General features: G+C 45.0%; 1 protein-coding gene across 1 annotated transcript; it reads left to right on the forward strand.

Moving 5' to 3' along the window:
* The first annotated feature begins 1,547 nt into the window (after positions 1-1,547).
* RGS2 (regulator of G protein signaling 2) lies at positions 1,548-4,582 on the forward strand. Its single transcript, XM_018079087.2, has 5 exons — positions 1,548-1,668; positions 1,898-1,999; positions 2,102-2,163; positions 3,027-3,193; positions 3,587-4,582. Exons 1-5 carry the CDS (start codon positions 1,559-1,561, stop codon positions 3,779-3,781), a joined length of 636 nt encoding a protein of 211 aa, XP_017934576.2. The 5' UTR covers positions 1,548-1,558; the 3' UTR covers positions 3,782-4,582.
* Positions 4,583-15,469: the final 10,887 nt, after the last annotated feature.

Consider the following 15,469-nt stretch of genomic DNA (forward strand, 5'->3'; position numbering starts at 1 on the left):
GAGTGTGTTCCCTGTTCCCGTCCCCACGTGTGTTACAGGCTGTTCAGCAGCTTCTGGCGAGCTCCTGCCCAAAAATCACTCGCAGCTGCACAGCTCAGCTGACCCTGGCACTGGAAGCAAATGACGATGGAAGCGCCTGGGAACGAGTCAGCACGGGTCCATCCATCTCACAGGCACTGCCTGCCCTGGTCTTTTCTTTGGCAAGTTCCCCCCATAAAGTTTCTGGAACACATGCTTTTACAGTACTTAGAGCCTTACCTCTGTTGCTGTTTTCACACTTCCTCCCTTCCCATGGTAACCACCGTCACAATAATTTCCCTTTAAAAACATGTACATACCACACACAAGACTAAGAGCTACCTGTTGCAAAAATCATTTAAAGGGACTTGGTAAAATTTAGAGGATGGAACTTTATTTTCCTATCAGAACACCAATATATATACTGCAAAGAACTTACCATCAGCAGCACTGAAAAGCATCCTTGTTTAAATGCTGTCAGAAATTAAATTACATTTTTCCAGACATCTCATTTAAAGCAAAATACCTTTGCGCAGCTTTGTGAGTGTTCAGCACACTGAGAGGTTATAAGACTACAGTAATTACCTAAAAGGTTCAGACATTTGTGCTCCGTGATTGCGTTAAAGACAGCCAGTGTTTTGGGAGTCAAACAGTTTCTCTGAACACTGCTTTTTATGGCAGGAAAGATGTGCTCTACAGCACTGTGGAAAGGAAGACGTGCACAGAAAAGAGTAGAAAAGCAGGGTAGGTTAAAGAAAAACTCACATGGTTCCTAAATCCAAATTCTTTGGACATGATACCCTCCAGCTGGACACCACTGAGAAGGACCACATGGCCTTTTCAACAGGCTGAAGGCTCGAGTCAGTGCGACTTGAACTTCGAGCGCTGGGAGTAATTTACACAACTCACTGGTAGGTGGCAACACTGTACAGAGCTAAAACACGTGTGCGAACAGACGACTGAACGGCTGGACAGCCTGGGTTAGCAGAGGGGCGACATCAAAAATACCGTATGCTCAAACTTAGGATCACTTCATTTTTTTTTTTTTAAGAAACGTAGCTAACTCCTTCCTTACGCTTTTCCGTGTGCTGACCATACCCAAAAATCTGAATAACCTTAAAACAAAACCAAAAAAAAAACCCACCTGCACAAATGCAGGGTGCATTTCTGAGTGACGGAAAGGAGAGGACAGCCAGCCCTTTGCTGAAAGTGTTCCAAGAAGACGTTAGCACGGCAAGCTGAGCAAGGAAGGAAAAAAAAAAAATAAAAGAAGAAAAAGAAAAAGGAGGGAAGGGGGGAAGAGAAGTAAGAAAAAACAAAATAAAGGGGGGGAAAAAAAAGACGTGATCCTGGGGGGAGGCGAACTTTCCTATAATGGGAAAAGACATCCAGCCCCGTCCCCCTCCCTCGCTCGCTCCCCCGCAGCCCAGCCCGCAGCACCTCCCTCCCGCCTCCATCCCTCCCTCCGTGCCGGGGGCCCCGCCCGCTCCCGCCGGGCTATAAGTGCGGAGCGGGCGCGGCGGTGCCGGTGTGGATCGCGATGCAGAGCGCGCTGTTCCTGGCGGTGCAGCACGGCGGGCGAATGGAGCGGGGCGGCCGCCGCCGCAGCGAGGCGGAGGAGGCGGAGAAGGGCAGGATGAAGAGGACGATGTGAGTCCCCTCGCCCGGAGCTCCCTTTCGAACGGGTTCCCGGGCGAACCTGTTGAGTGGAAGGAGGGGTGGGGGGGAAATCGTTTCCTCGCCCTCGGGGTGCTGTGGGTGACTCTGGGTACAGAACTGGCAAAGCCATCTGAGGAAAATTACTGCTGCTCTTGGCTGGTGCCTGGAGCTCTGAGAGCTGTCATTTTTAACAGGCTTCTCTCCCTCTTCTTTCTTGCAGCATTAAAGATTGGAAAACAAGACTGAGCTATTTCCTGCAGAACTCTTCTAATTCTAATAAAAGGAAATCTAAGAAGGCAGGGAAACACCGCAACTACTTCAGGTAAGTTACGAGAAAGAAAAGTTTGTTTAAATAACTCAAGTGTTCTACAAAACCAGTAAACCTTGAGCAGTGGAGTCTGATATTCTCCCTCTCTTTCTGCAGACCTTCCCCTGAAGAAGCCCAGCTGTGGTCAGAAGCCTTTGATGAACTTCTTGCTAACAAATGTAAGTTTGTCTTCAAAAAGAAACATTCAGGAGCAAAGGGATGGTGAAGTTTATATGTCTGTAAGAGATTGCTTCCCTCCATGTCAGCATTGTACATGTTTATGTAAATAGCTTTGATTCTGATCTTGCAAGTGAAATGCTTTGAACAGTTTAAAGCCAAAACTCACAGAAGTGTTCTTTAAGAAATTGTAAACTAATAGTAAACCAAAGAATACCTCACTATAGTGGATTTTTTTTTTCCTGTAACCCGTTAGCTAAAGTCAAAAATATCAGCTTGGCTTTGCCAAATGTGAAAAGAGCATTTGTTCCCTGAGCTCACTGCATAACCAAGACAAATGTCTTCCAGTAACATAAGAATTCTGCAACACAGAAGTTCAGTGATCTCAGGGCTTTACTTTAGCTCTACAAGAAGCAGCATTCAACAGCAAAGCAAAAGGTCTAAGAAATAGTACTACTATTTGCTCTTTGAACTTGAGTCATCCTTTCCATTGAAAGAATATTCCAGAGTTCTGCAGCAGTTATATTTACTGCAGTGTAAAGGTTAACACAGGCGGTCTTATCTAGAGAGAAGTGGCGTTTTTATGTATATGTAGGCTTTGCAAGAAGGAACATACCAACTAGAAATGGCTTTCATTTTTTGTGTTTACCTAAAAAATGGCTAAATGAAAGTGAAGCCTGCCAAGCTGTTAGAGCTTTAACTTGCTTGCATGCATAAATGGGGACATTTTTTTATTGCCATGATATCCCTGAAAATAACAGACCTACAGCAATACATTTACATAGAAACAGATGTGAATAGTGGGTAAATTCAAGCTTCCTGAATTAGTTAACTGACAGTGGCTTTCCCCTTCTCCTTTCCCTAGATGGTCTTGCTGCTTTCCGAGCTTTTCTGAAGTCTGAGTTCTGTGAAGAGAACATCGAGTTCTGGTTGGCCTGCGAGGACTTCAAGAAAACCAAGTCACCCCAGAAGCTGACATCGAAAGCAAAAAAAATCTACAATGACTTCATTGAAAAGGAGGCTCCCAAAGAGGTAAAGAAAACCTGACTGAACTTGTGCTCTATTCTGTGAGTTCTTGCAGCCTTTACTTCTTTGAACTCATGTTAAGATACAGATGTCAAACTACATTGTACATACCTCAGTGTCAGTATCTGTGTCTGAATGCAACTCTCTCCCGAACTGCCTTTTCACCAAACTGGAAAATGGCACAAGCAGTGTTTCAGAGCACTTCCATTTTAACTGAGAAAAAATAAGTATCTGAGCTACTTTGGGTTTTGTGTAAAAGAAGAATTTTCTTAAAGCTTCGTTAATTTGACCCCGTAGTAACAGGGTCTTGCCTTTTTTACCTCTTCAGAAATTGTATTGTGTATTATACTTACTTGAGTTCAGTTCTGAGAAGTAAATGTCCTTCTTTCTCTATTTCAGATAAACATAGACTTCCAAACCAAGAACATGATTGCACAGAATATTCAAGAAGCCACACATACCTGTTTCAGTGCGGCGCAGAAGAGGGTTTACAGCTTAATGGAGAATAACTCATACCCACGGTTTTTGGAGTCTGAGTTCTATCAGGAACTGTGCAAGAAGACACCCATCACCAGAGCAGCCCAGGGGACATGAGCAGTGGAGAAGAAGAAGCAGCCTCTCAGCTAGTGAGAAAACAAAGCCACAGCTCATGGCAGCATCCTGACCCAAAAGACTGAGACACTGAGCACTCAGTCTGTTTGCCACCGTGCAAGGACTAATACCAACTGTGGTGCAGAGCTGATGGCCAAGAGTGATGCTTGGAGGTGTTCAGGGGTGATGGCAGGAGTGTGCCAGCCAGCTGCTGGCAGTGCTCTTCTCTGCCAGTGCTGCCACGAGAACTGACTCCATGCATCAGACAAAACCGCACCGTGTAGGAGCCCTTCTGTCACGGCCGAGGAGCAACGCGGCAGGTCCGAACAGAGCTTCCTTCTTCTCAACACAAGCTGCTCTCTGCAGTTGGGCAGTGCTGGGAACTTGAGTAATTGGTTGCCTATTTATCTTTCCTAAACATCAACCAGCGTTGCTGTTGTCAGTCGCCCGGTGTGTTCACACCGGTTCTGTGAACTGCCTCGAGCTGCCACGAGCTGTGCTGGGTTTCTGTGCAACTTGCAGACAGTAACAGCACTGTGCAGCGTGGGGTGAGGAAGGGACATAGCTCAGTTCCCAGAGGAACAGGTTCTGCAACTAAAGTATGCAGGGCTGAGTTGTCTCAGCAGGGCTGCATGGGGCCAGACTGAGGGCAGAATGTGGCCAAGGCAAACAGGAGATGTATAGTATTATATTTATATGTGGATTATGATTGTGTTGAATGCTGCAATGATGTCATAATTCTGTCTCGAGGACAGCAAGCTTCAGTGAAGTTTTATTGTTTTTAATAAACTATTTTGATACAAAGCTGCTTTTGCTTGATTTGTTTAGCACACACAGATATATACTATCTGGCACTGGACTCCAAAGTACTGAGATTGGGGGACCTAGGGGAGATCTTAATAGGACTAATTTTAAAGAAGTTAGTTCTTAATCTATGAAGAGAATGTTCTGTTTGGGTTTTTTTTCAACAGAATAAAAATCTTCAGAGCTTGAAAGCTTAGCAGGGGACACATGTTATATCACATCCTCTGTCTTAAACACATCTGTGAAACCAATGTCTAGGACAGTACAAGGCACAAGTAGGGCTACACAGGATGACAGATCAAATAGAGAGCAGCAGTATTGCTGGAGGTCACAGGATGCCATTTGGAATGCAGGCACCCATAGTACTGCACTTTCTTTCTGCTTCAGAAAGGACTTAGGAGGACTTTAGTATCAGGCTGCAAAATCTGTAAAGGTTCAGTAGAGGCACTACTACAATAAAGGCATTTGACTCCCTGCTAGGTTAGTGCTTCTTAGAGGGAAAGTTACTGGTCATCATTATTTCATGCTAGCTTTTTGGACAAAATCCAAAACCAAAACTTCCAAAAACAGTCCCTAGTTTATTAGTTTTTTGGCATCTGAACACTAGGTCTGTTCAGGTCCTGGCTCCCTGACTCCGATCCTCAGGTCACAGCTTTAAATTGCTTATTTCACATATATCCACAGCAGTCACTCCTATAAGAGTCCACTTCTCCAAGCATCAAGCAATTATAATGAGGGGATTTTCCACTTCAATTACACATGGAAGGACTGTTCAAAAGCAACTACTCCATGTCTGTATACATACATTGCAGGAATGAGCCTACAAGAAAGACACAGAGGAATTTTATACAAGAGCATGTAGTGACAGGACAAGGGGGAATGGATTAAAACTAAGAGAGAGTAGGCTTAAATTAGATATTAGGAGGACCCTCTTTGCTGTGAGGGTGATGAGACACTGGAACAGGTTGTCCAGAGAAGCTGTAGATGCCCCATCCCTGCAGGTGTTCAAGGCCAGGCTGGATGGAGCTCTGAGCAACCTGATCTAGTGAAGGGTGTCCCTGCCTGTGGCAGGGGTTTGGAACTAGATAATCTTTTAAGGTCTCTTCCAACCTGACCCATTCTATGATTATATGATGACTCTATGTATAGTACATGTATATGTACAGATACACATATGTCTATCTACTATCCTGACTCTATGCATGGAAATAAATTTGGTACATCCCCCACCTTGCTATAGCCCCATTTCTGGGGCTTTTAGAGCTGGCTCTCATACAGCTACATTTGCTGATCAGTTAAATCCACATAAAGGAAGCACAAAAAAACCCCTCAGCCCAATAATTTATTGCAACAGAGGATTTTTTTTTTTTTACTAACCAGGAAAAACAGATAATTGCTGATAATTGCTTTCCTAGTATAACAAAATAATCCAAAGAGGAAAATAGCCAGAAGTATACCTATTAATGACTCAGAGCCAGGGCAGGAATAATTCCATGAAGCTTCATTGGCTTCAGTGAAGCTGAACTAATCTGTGCCAATTTGGGATGTGGTAATTAACCACTGCTGGTGTCTGGTTTTAAGGAAAGAAACATTTCTAGTTTCAGCAGGTGCTTGAACTACTTATAGCACAGCATGTATTTCAAGGGGAAATTAGGTGGGGCCGTTAGGCTTGGCATCCCTGCCTGAGGGCTGTCCTTGTGTATTTTTAAAATCTGAATCATGAATATTGAGCCTTAGGAAGGCCATGCAGGCAGCTCTGTAGCTTCCACAGGCCATGCCACTGGGGTGGAAAACCAAGCAAGCCATGCTGAGGCCCTGGCACAGTCTGTCTGCAGCCTTGGAGAGCCCTGGCTGCAAGGCTAAGCTGTGCAGCAAAACTATTTGGTGTATCAATGGCAAAAAAAAAAAAACCAAAAAAAAAACAAAACCAAAACCAACTTAGTACAGTACAATAGATCTGTTCATACAACATTGCTTCCAGTTGCAGCTTTTCCATTTTTTTATCAGAGCCTTGTTTTCCCCAACTCCCAGGAGTAAGCTTCACCAGAAAAAGGGTACTACAGCCACTTTGGGAATGCTGCAACCCAAGAGATTACTATGAACATTTACTGGGGAAATAAAGAAAACATGATTGCTTTAAGAGATGCTGGTTCTGTGCTCTGGGCAGCCTTACAGCTGCAGTTAAAATTGGTACTCTAGTGTCAGTATCCAATGACAACAAATAATAAACTGCTCATTCCCCCACCGCCCATCCAAACATTCACATACCCTCCAGTCCCACTGGGTGCTCACAGCCAAACACAACACAATGCCAGGGAAAAGACTGGTCTGGGAACAGCAAAAAGAGGGTGCAGGCCAAGGTGTGGGTGCTGCTAAACAGCTGGCCAGAGCACCATCCCTTTTTTAGCTTCCATAAGGTTATAAAACAGCTCCAGGCCTATTTGGGATATAGGCTGGAGCCTCCCAGACAGGAAAATAATAAGGGATCTCAGTGGGTAGCTGCAAAGGAGCACAGAACCTGAACAAGTCTGTAAACAAGCTTAGCATAGATAGGAAAAGGAAATATTTCAAAGAGCTGAGGAGGGAGAAGCAGGCATCTGTAGGAAGGCAGCCCAGCACCCTGGTGCAGGCTTCAGCTGCACAGCAAGCCCTGTCTGATCCCAGGCAAGCCAATGCCAGCCTCCTAACACACCTCATACTGGCACATAAAGTCTGAGTACCCAGAACTGCTGAGAAACATCAGCAAATCTAGAATAAAGGCAGCTTTTAACCATCATTGTTTTTCAACCACAGTCTCACAATGTGTGGTGCTTTTCTTAGCTGCTAGGAGCAAGCAATTCCCCCTGCTGTTGTAGCACAAAAAAAACCACCTCTCACCATTATGATAATGAAGAAAAATTGAAACCTACAACTGGAGCATCTGTAGTAAGTTCCTAAACCACAACTTAATGCAAAGACTACACAGTCTCTTAAAAAAGGCAAAAAAATCTAATTTTCTAAGCCAACCACATGATTTTGGGAAACTAGGTCAGGAGTTTCAACTGCCCACATCCGGCAACAGCTTGGGTTTTTGAGGGCTTGTGATGACACTGCAGCACAGGGCAAGCTGAAGGAGAGTCCTCCATACTGTCAAGAGGCAACATGTAAATTAAACTCCTAAAACACAACACCAAAGCAGCTGACCCTCATCAGGTCAAAGACTGGAGAGGGCCTCTGAGAACAGGGTGAGCTAAACAGTGATGATGATTCACCACTGCAGCCGAATGGGAAAGCAATGCCATGCAGTAAACAAAGGGCAACACAGGGCTCTTGCTCCATGTGTTTGTGTATTGTGGCTGAAATATATGCTGAGACTATAAATAAAATCAGTCTGCTTTTCCACATGAAATTCTAGATCTCCATTTGAAGAAGAGGACACTAATGAGAGCTTGAAGGGCTTTATAGGCTCACATGCACGTGCGTGGAAGGGTTTCTTGGATGAGACTTCATAATTTGTCAACTTGCATGGAGCAAAAAGTGACCTTTAGAAGTAGTTCTAGGATCTCCGTGGATTTTTTTTTTCCAGATTTGACTTACTGTGATTCAAGAGGGAAAACCTGATAAGAATCTAGGACAGTGTCCCAAATTCAACTTCCTTCTGGTGGTAAAACATTACCAATAGCTCCTCCTTTATCCCACCAACACAGGAATTTCTGGTGTGCCTACCAGCTCACATGTGCCAGGGGACAGCAGGAGAGGGGAATAGAACTGGCAGTAAGGCTTCTACATCAACCCAAAGTCCATCCCAGAGACTGGCCAGAAACAAGACTGGTGACAGACATACCTGCAGCATAAGTCCTTAATCCATCCTGGAGGAAGAGCTAGATGTAAGGTTGTGCCTACAACAAATTCAGAAGAAAGAGAGAGGCTGAGCTTAAATGGAGCCCCAGCCAATGTGCAGCAGGTGGGGGGTCAGGTGGGGCTGGTCAGGGCCCATTAGTGGCCTCAAGGTCCTGACACAAATAGAAAGAAATCCTTTTCTGAGGGTTCCTGCACTGAGCCATATGAGCCCATCAGCTCACAAACCCAAAGCTGACTATTTTTGAGGAGGTTCTGCAGCCAGGTTTGTGGTGACCACCCTAAGCAATTGGTCTCAGGCAATTCTGTAGCTATGCTAATTGGCATTACCCTGAGTGCCCTAACTGGAAAATGAGGGCTGGCCAGCACAGAAGCCCAGGGAAAACAGTCCCACTGTTATTCTACGTAGGAGTTTTCATATGTGAGTCCTTTGGCAATCTTTCATTAAAATAATCACTTAGATCAGAGTTTCCAACAGCTACAAAGTACCCCTGAGCAGCAATTAAACAATGTTCCATTAAAAATATTAAATATTCCATTCAAGATAATCTAATTGACATAAATTAGTACTTATGTTCCTGAGCCAGTTTTCCCACTTGGGATCTCATGGAATAAGTTGTGTTTCTGCATTACAGATTTAGACTAGAGAGCAGCTCCACAGCTTTTTGGGCGGGAGCCTGACTTTTAGGCTTTCAGGGGACATGGCACTAATATGATATTTATAGGGCTCAGAAAGTCGGCCATCCAATATGGAAAAGACATTCAGGAGCAGAGCGGGCTGTTTACTGAGCTGGTGTGTTCCTTTGCTTCTGCGGGTGTCCAGGAGAAATGGAAATAACAGGAGCATGGCAGGACACAGGCATGGCAGAGGGGCAGCGAGGGTCTGTCCCTGCACCGTCTTGACTTAACTGTTGTTTTCAAAGGCTAGCAGGATTAACTGGTTTGCTGGGACCAGCCGGAGCTGATGGGGCTGAGCCTGGGAGGCGAAGGGGCACTGGGAGAGAGCCGTCCCCACCGTCCCGGGGCCATCACAGCTGTGCCATGTGCAGATGTCGGAGGCTTCCCCCGCTCCCAGCAGGCTTCGTCCTGCGTCACAGAGATTATCTGCCCTGTGTGGCTGCCCTCCCTGGTGCCTCCCCAGCCTGAGTGCGTCTGTTTGCTGAGCTGAGCTGTCTCCTGGCTTGGCTGCGGTTGGTTCCTGCTGTTTGTTTTCCCTGATACCTACTGTGGGCTGGGACCAGGCGCCTGAGCACAGGGAGGAATGACTGCCAGGCAGGACAGGACTTCCAGCCGCCTTCAGTGCCATGGGCAGACTGAAATGCCATTTTTGCCACTTGTCCTCCCTGCAGGCTGCTGGGTTCTGGGGCACGGTTCCTCTGTTTTCAAAAGGACAGGTCAGCAGCAGCCCCTCAAGAAGAAAATGCCAGATAAATACACAACATGAATGGGTCACAATATTTAAGCTACATGTTTAGATACAAAACCTGAGAAGGCTTGAAGAGCATCGGCCCTCTCTTCCAGCCAACCTCTCTTCTCCTTTTTGCTTCCTGCATCCAAGTATTTCTTCCCCACAGTCTAAGATATTATACTTGCAAAGTATTGTCTTGAAGCTGTTTGACTCTAAGAAACTATTAGAGCCCCCAATTTTTATGAAGTGTGGTGTTCTGAAACACAAACACACTTGTAAACAATTTCTGCTTTTGTATATTTCCTTAGAAAACAACAAAATATAATGGCATAAATCCCACTACACTGTGGAACAAGCAGCCTTTGCATACTGAAAGGTCTCTTGGTGTGCTCGTGCCCTGTAACTTCTGGAGGAGGTACTTCACACAGAAGAATTTCAGCAAATCTCTTTGTGCTTTTTTTCTCAAGGTTGCTGATTGTGGGAGAACCTCCCGAAAGTGGCTTCTACCTGCTTTCCCTTTTCATTGCCAGAATTGGAAGAAATAATTTTCTTAATCAACTCTACTGGCCACCATAAAACAGTTATTCTCTTTCAGTAATTTCCTTCCTGTGAGAAAACCAAATTTTTATCAAGGCAACAAACTAATGACAATGTCTAGTATTGAAAGGAGCAGCAAGGAGCAACTATATGAGCTGTACCCCACACCCCAGCTAATGCACCTCTCCTGCAGCGTGCCTGTAGTATTTAACCTGGAGCAATTATTACCTAAAGCCTAGTTGAGCAAAGTCTGGTTTTTTACAATGTTCATGAAGTGTTTGAGCAAGGTGTTGGACCTGGTGTCAAATAACCCCAGTACACCACTGAACTCCCGCCCTCTGCAGAGCCAAGGGTTTGCAGAGGGAGAACTAGATCAGTGAAATGTCATCATTGCCCAGCTGGCTGCCAATGCATCCAGGGATAACTACAGCCCTTCTCCAGCCTCCTCTGAAAAAGGGGCTGGACAGCCCCCAGCAGGTTCATCCCCACTGCCTCACTCTGTGATAGAGATGGGGAAACCAAATCACTGATTGTTCATTAAGTGACACATAAAAGAGGCACAGCAATATAGTAGGAAATATTAAATAGAGATCCTCAGCTTTGTGCAGGGCAATTATACCAATCTAGAGCATCCAGAAGGTCTCAGCTAATGCAGTGTAACTGAAACAGCAAAGCAGGGACTATGCCTATAATCAGGTTGCAATAGCCAGCTCCCAAAAGTAGCACCTAGAAACCTCAGAGGATGGTGAGCCTCTCTGGAACAGCCCTGCAGCAGTGACCGGTCTGTTTTTAGAACAGGAGTATGACTCCAGCCCAGCAGCTTAGCATAATTACAGGAGTACTGGGATTGAAGAGAAGTACCCTCGGCACGGGAAGTGGCTTCCCTAGGGAAGACAGAGCATTCCCACCAGGCCAGCCACGTGGCTGGCAGCATGGTCAAAACAGGACGTTGTAGAGGATGGCTGGCCACTAGCGAAGGGGACAGACCTGCCAAGCATTTGCTTCAACCCTGTGAATCACCTCCAAACAAAGGTTTTAGTGGCAGCTTCAGGATGGGAGACTCATCTCAGTTTTCACATGAGCAGGTGGAATCAGTGTGGACTTGCAGAGGAGTCTGTGAGGAACACATTTTCCACTAGGAAGTAGTAAGTGACTAACAACCATGGCAGTCACTAACAAGGCAACAAGTTATGAAATAATGCCTAAAGACAGCAGCAGCTCCTCTGAGTAAGTGCAGACTGGTGGAGCATCTCCCACAGCTGCCTAAGTGGAAGGCTGGGCTTGGGCAGGTGCTGCTGGTGACAACCGGAAGACCAGGAATTGGTGCCACCAGAAACAAACAAGTACGAGGAGACCAAAGTACTGTTTACATGCAAAGAACATGTCAGCTGCAGGGTTTGTATGGTTTCAGTGCCACGGACAATAGAGTTGCGTGGGTGAACTGTCACTAAGGAAGTGTGGGTGTAGCTGCTAGCAGATTGCCAGCAGATAGGAAATATTCCTCCCTTCAGATCAAAAGGAGGTGGCAGGAGCATCACTGCTTGCACTCCTCAAGGACAGAAATAATGCAGCTGCTTTGCTGCTTTACTGACAACAAAGCATAACTTGTGCCTGTGGGACTTAATATGGCCCAAATTACATTTTCCTGGAACAAGCCACTTGTGGAACTGACATAACCACAAATGAATACACAGGGTTGTTTTAATAGCAGTTTACCAAAACCAGCCACATTTGGGCATCTTTTTTTAAATCTCAACACGTTGTTAATGTGAGTATCAAAGGACCTTGAGTGACATCACCAGCTGGGTGACAGCTGTTTGGTCACATCCTTCCCAGTGCCACCACACCGAGTGACTGACAGGGCACAGGATATGGCCTTTGCTGGGACAGCATCACCACTCAGTGAGCTTTCCATTGGGTGTTGCTAGCTGCATGGATTCAGGAAAGTTTGCTCAGACAAAGGATATGGAGTTCGTGTTACGCTTTGGTCTGACGTACCAACAGCAGCTGCTTTACCAGGAAGCAGGACACTCACGCTCCCCCGCTCCCTCCCCTCCCTGGTCCCTGCACGTCCCTCTCTGCCCTCGCATCTGATTTAGCAGCTGTGCAGCTGCTGTGAAGCTGGATGAGCAAGCTGGTTGGGCAGGAAATTGTTCTTTTTTTGGTGGGCTTGTTTCCCATGGGATCAGATCACTGACCCAACTTACCCTGCAGACACTCAGATGAGGGTGATGGGTAAGAGAGGAACACACTGGGGAGGGCCCATGGCCTGAACTACAGGAAGGCGTGGCTGGCTGACGTCAGGGTTCACGTCCCTTGTCACTGTTTTGTCATACTCTCCCCTTTGCACTCCACCTCCACCTTCCTTTGGTGCATCACCAGCCTCTTTACAAGGAATGTCATTCGTCTGGAAATGGCACTGTTGATTTTCAGCTCCTCCTTCCTTGATAACCCAGCCAGATGGGTCACAGAGCAGCACATCAGGAGACATTTACAGACTGTGGGAGCAGCTGAAATGGTAGATATCACCAGCAAAGCTGTGAATCTGGTGATGCCCAAACACAGAAGGGGCAGCTTGGGTCAGTCATTAGGAAAGAGAAGGGCTGGTTGGCTGGTTTAACAGCCAATAAATGGTTTCACATTACAGATCACCTGAGTACCTACTGACGCTTAACAGACTTGTTGGGAGGTACAAGGTTCAATTATGGTCTGGAAATAATTTCAGTACATTGGTAATGTGACCTGATCTGAGTCATTGGCATAATGCAAATGGGCAGAAGAGTCAATGGATAAAGCTGCTCAGCACCCTCCTTTTCCAAAAGCAGCTTACCTAGTTTCCAAACAGAGCTAGAAAAGCACTGATGCAAATTCATATCTTCCAGCAGTACATCTTCATTTATTTAGTAGCTTTCCGATGACGAGTGCAGTTTTCAGAATAAGCAAAACCCACGCTGCTATGGGATAGGAAACACTGCCTACAGTGTATTGATTTTTATAAGGCAAATATTAGATGACAAGTCCACTGCCAGGAGACATTTTACCATTGATTAAGGTAGCCAGCTGAAGGTGCTGATTTTTACAATATTTCAATATCATCAAACAGAGACACCTTCCCAAACTAGTTAGGATTCTGACTTAGTCAAGAATCCAGTATATTTGAGATGAAGGTTAGTTTTAAGTTTGTTTGTTGCAGCACCTTTCTTGCTGTGTATTTTATAAATATTCTGCCCCCTCAGGCACTACCAGTAACAGAGAAAAGGTTTTACTGGCAGCAGGCACAACTCAGCAGCAGCAGCTGCAGCTGGTGTTGTTACTGACTGCAGTTACCGGACTTACATTTTGACTGGGGCCAGACAGTTCCGATTAAAGCAAGGACTTTAACTGTTCTTGCTTGAACAGCTTTAACTTTCACCTAAAATTTGCCCAAGATTCAATAAAATTTTATTTAGAGTACATGTGTGTTCCTAACTAAGCCACAGTTCCTAGTTTAATCTCTCCCAGAGAGACGGGGATGTGTTTCTTGCGAATAGGGATGAAGCAAGGGAGCACTGTGATTGCCTCCTGCTGCAGTTTCAGATACGCCAAAAGACTTGGATAAGCTGACGTAGTGGGTTATTTCCCTTTCCCAGAGTCTGATGACTGATGATAATTACTTCTATTCTTGCAATCTTTCCCAACGACCGTTTCTATTTACTGCCATAGCTGCAGCATTACAAAATTCGGGGAATCCTTTTCACCCACATTTTCTCCTTGGCAGGAGTAAATGAAGTCAGCAGTATTGGCTGTCTTTTTTTCTCCATCATCCTTCCACAAACTAAGAACCCAATCTGTCCTTGGTCACTAAGAGCTGGATCTAATGGACAGAAAATAACTGTGAGATGACCATGGAGCCAGATTTTTGGTTTGAAATGTCTTTGAAATGTAGTTTTTCTGTATCACCAAATGACACCAATTACTGGTGGGCACATCTTGAGCTGCATGCTGCCAGCACAACTTTCCTTCCATTAACCTCTGCAGCAGCCACTTTCCTCCCAGGGGGAGCATCTGGCGTGTTTTGTAAAATAGATTGCTCTCACAGGCAGCATTTACGTTTCCAATTAACTTTTCATAAGAAACCGGGTTTGTCTGAAAGCAAGCTGGTGTTGGAAGCTCAGCCAACATCACTTCAGTCACATCACACCTGCAGTAATGACACCTTGCTTTCTTTCAGGGTAAGGATCAAGCCCTCCAAGACCTACAGCTCTGCTGGAAAGTCTCAGCTTCAAAAATTTCCCTCATTTATCATAGAATGGTTTGGGTTGGAAGGGACTTTAAAGATCATCTCCTTCCAATCCCCTGCCATGGGCAGAGACAACCTTCACTAGACCAGGCTGCTCAGAACTCCATCCAGCCTGGCCTTGACCACCTTCAGGGATGAGGCATCCACAGCTTCTCTGGGAAACCTGTGTCAGTGCCTGACCACTCTCACAGTAAGCACTTTCTTCCTAATATCTAATCTAAACCTACTCTCTTTCAGTTTAAAACCATTCCCCCTCGTCCTGTCACTATGTGCCCTTGTAAAAAGTCTCTGATACAAAAGTCTAACTGGTACAGCTCTTGATTTAGACCCAAAATAAAGCACAGTGATTTACATTACAAGATACCTGAGCACTCTGTAGGTGGCTTAAAGCGTTTTTCTTTCTGACTGGTATTAGGTAATATATCCAAATTATTGATTAATAGCTAGATCTGGTGCCAAGGGAAATCATTCCAATTACTTCAAGGACTGATCATATATTTCTACCCATCAGTTACAGCTTTGAATAGGAGTTACCATCTGTAAAGACTGTGTTTAAAATACAAATACTCATTAGTATTAAAATAAGACACATATGAAATAGCAACCGTTTTGAATAAATAGATATTCTCCTCAAGTTTAGCCTTTCAGAAAAGCCTGAAATTCAAATCAAGTAATCAGCCACAGAAGCATTAACTTAATCTTTCTCATTACTCCACCTGAGTATCTGGATGGGGATTTTGTAAGAATGCAGCTGAATACGTTGTTTATTTATTTTTTTAAAAAATGTTTATTTATTTTTTTAAATGAAACTTGTAAAGACATGGAA

The sequence above is a fragment of the Manacus vitellinus genome, unplaced genomic scaffold (assembly GCF_001715985.3).
Source record: "Manacus vitellinus isolate BGI_N305 unplaced genomic scaffold, ASM171598v3 scaffold_44_pilon, whole genome shotgun sequence".
Lineage (NCBI taxonomy): Eukaryota > Metazoa > Chordata > Aves > Passeriformes > Pipridae > Manacus > Manacus vitellinus.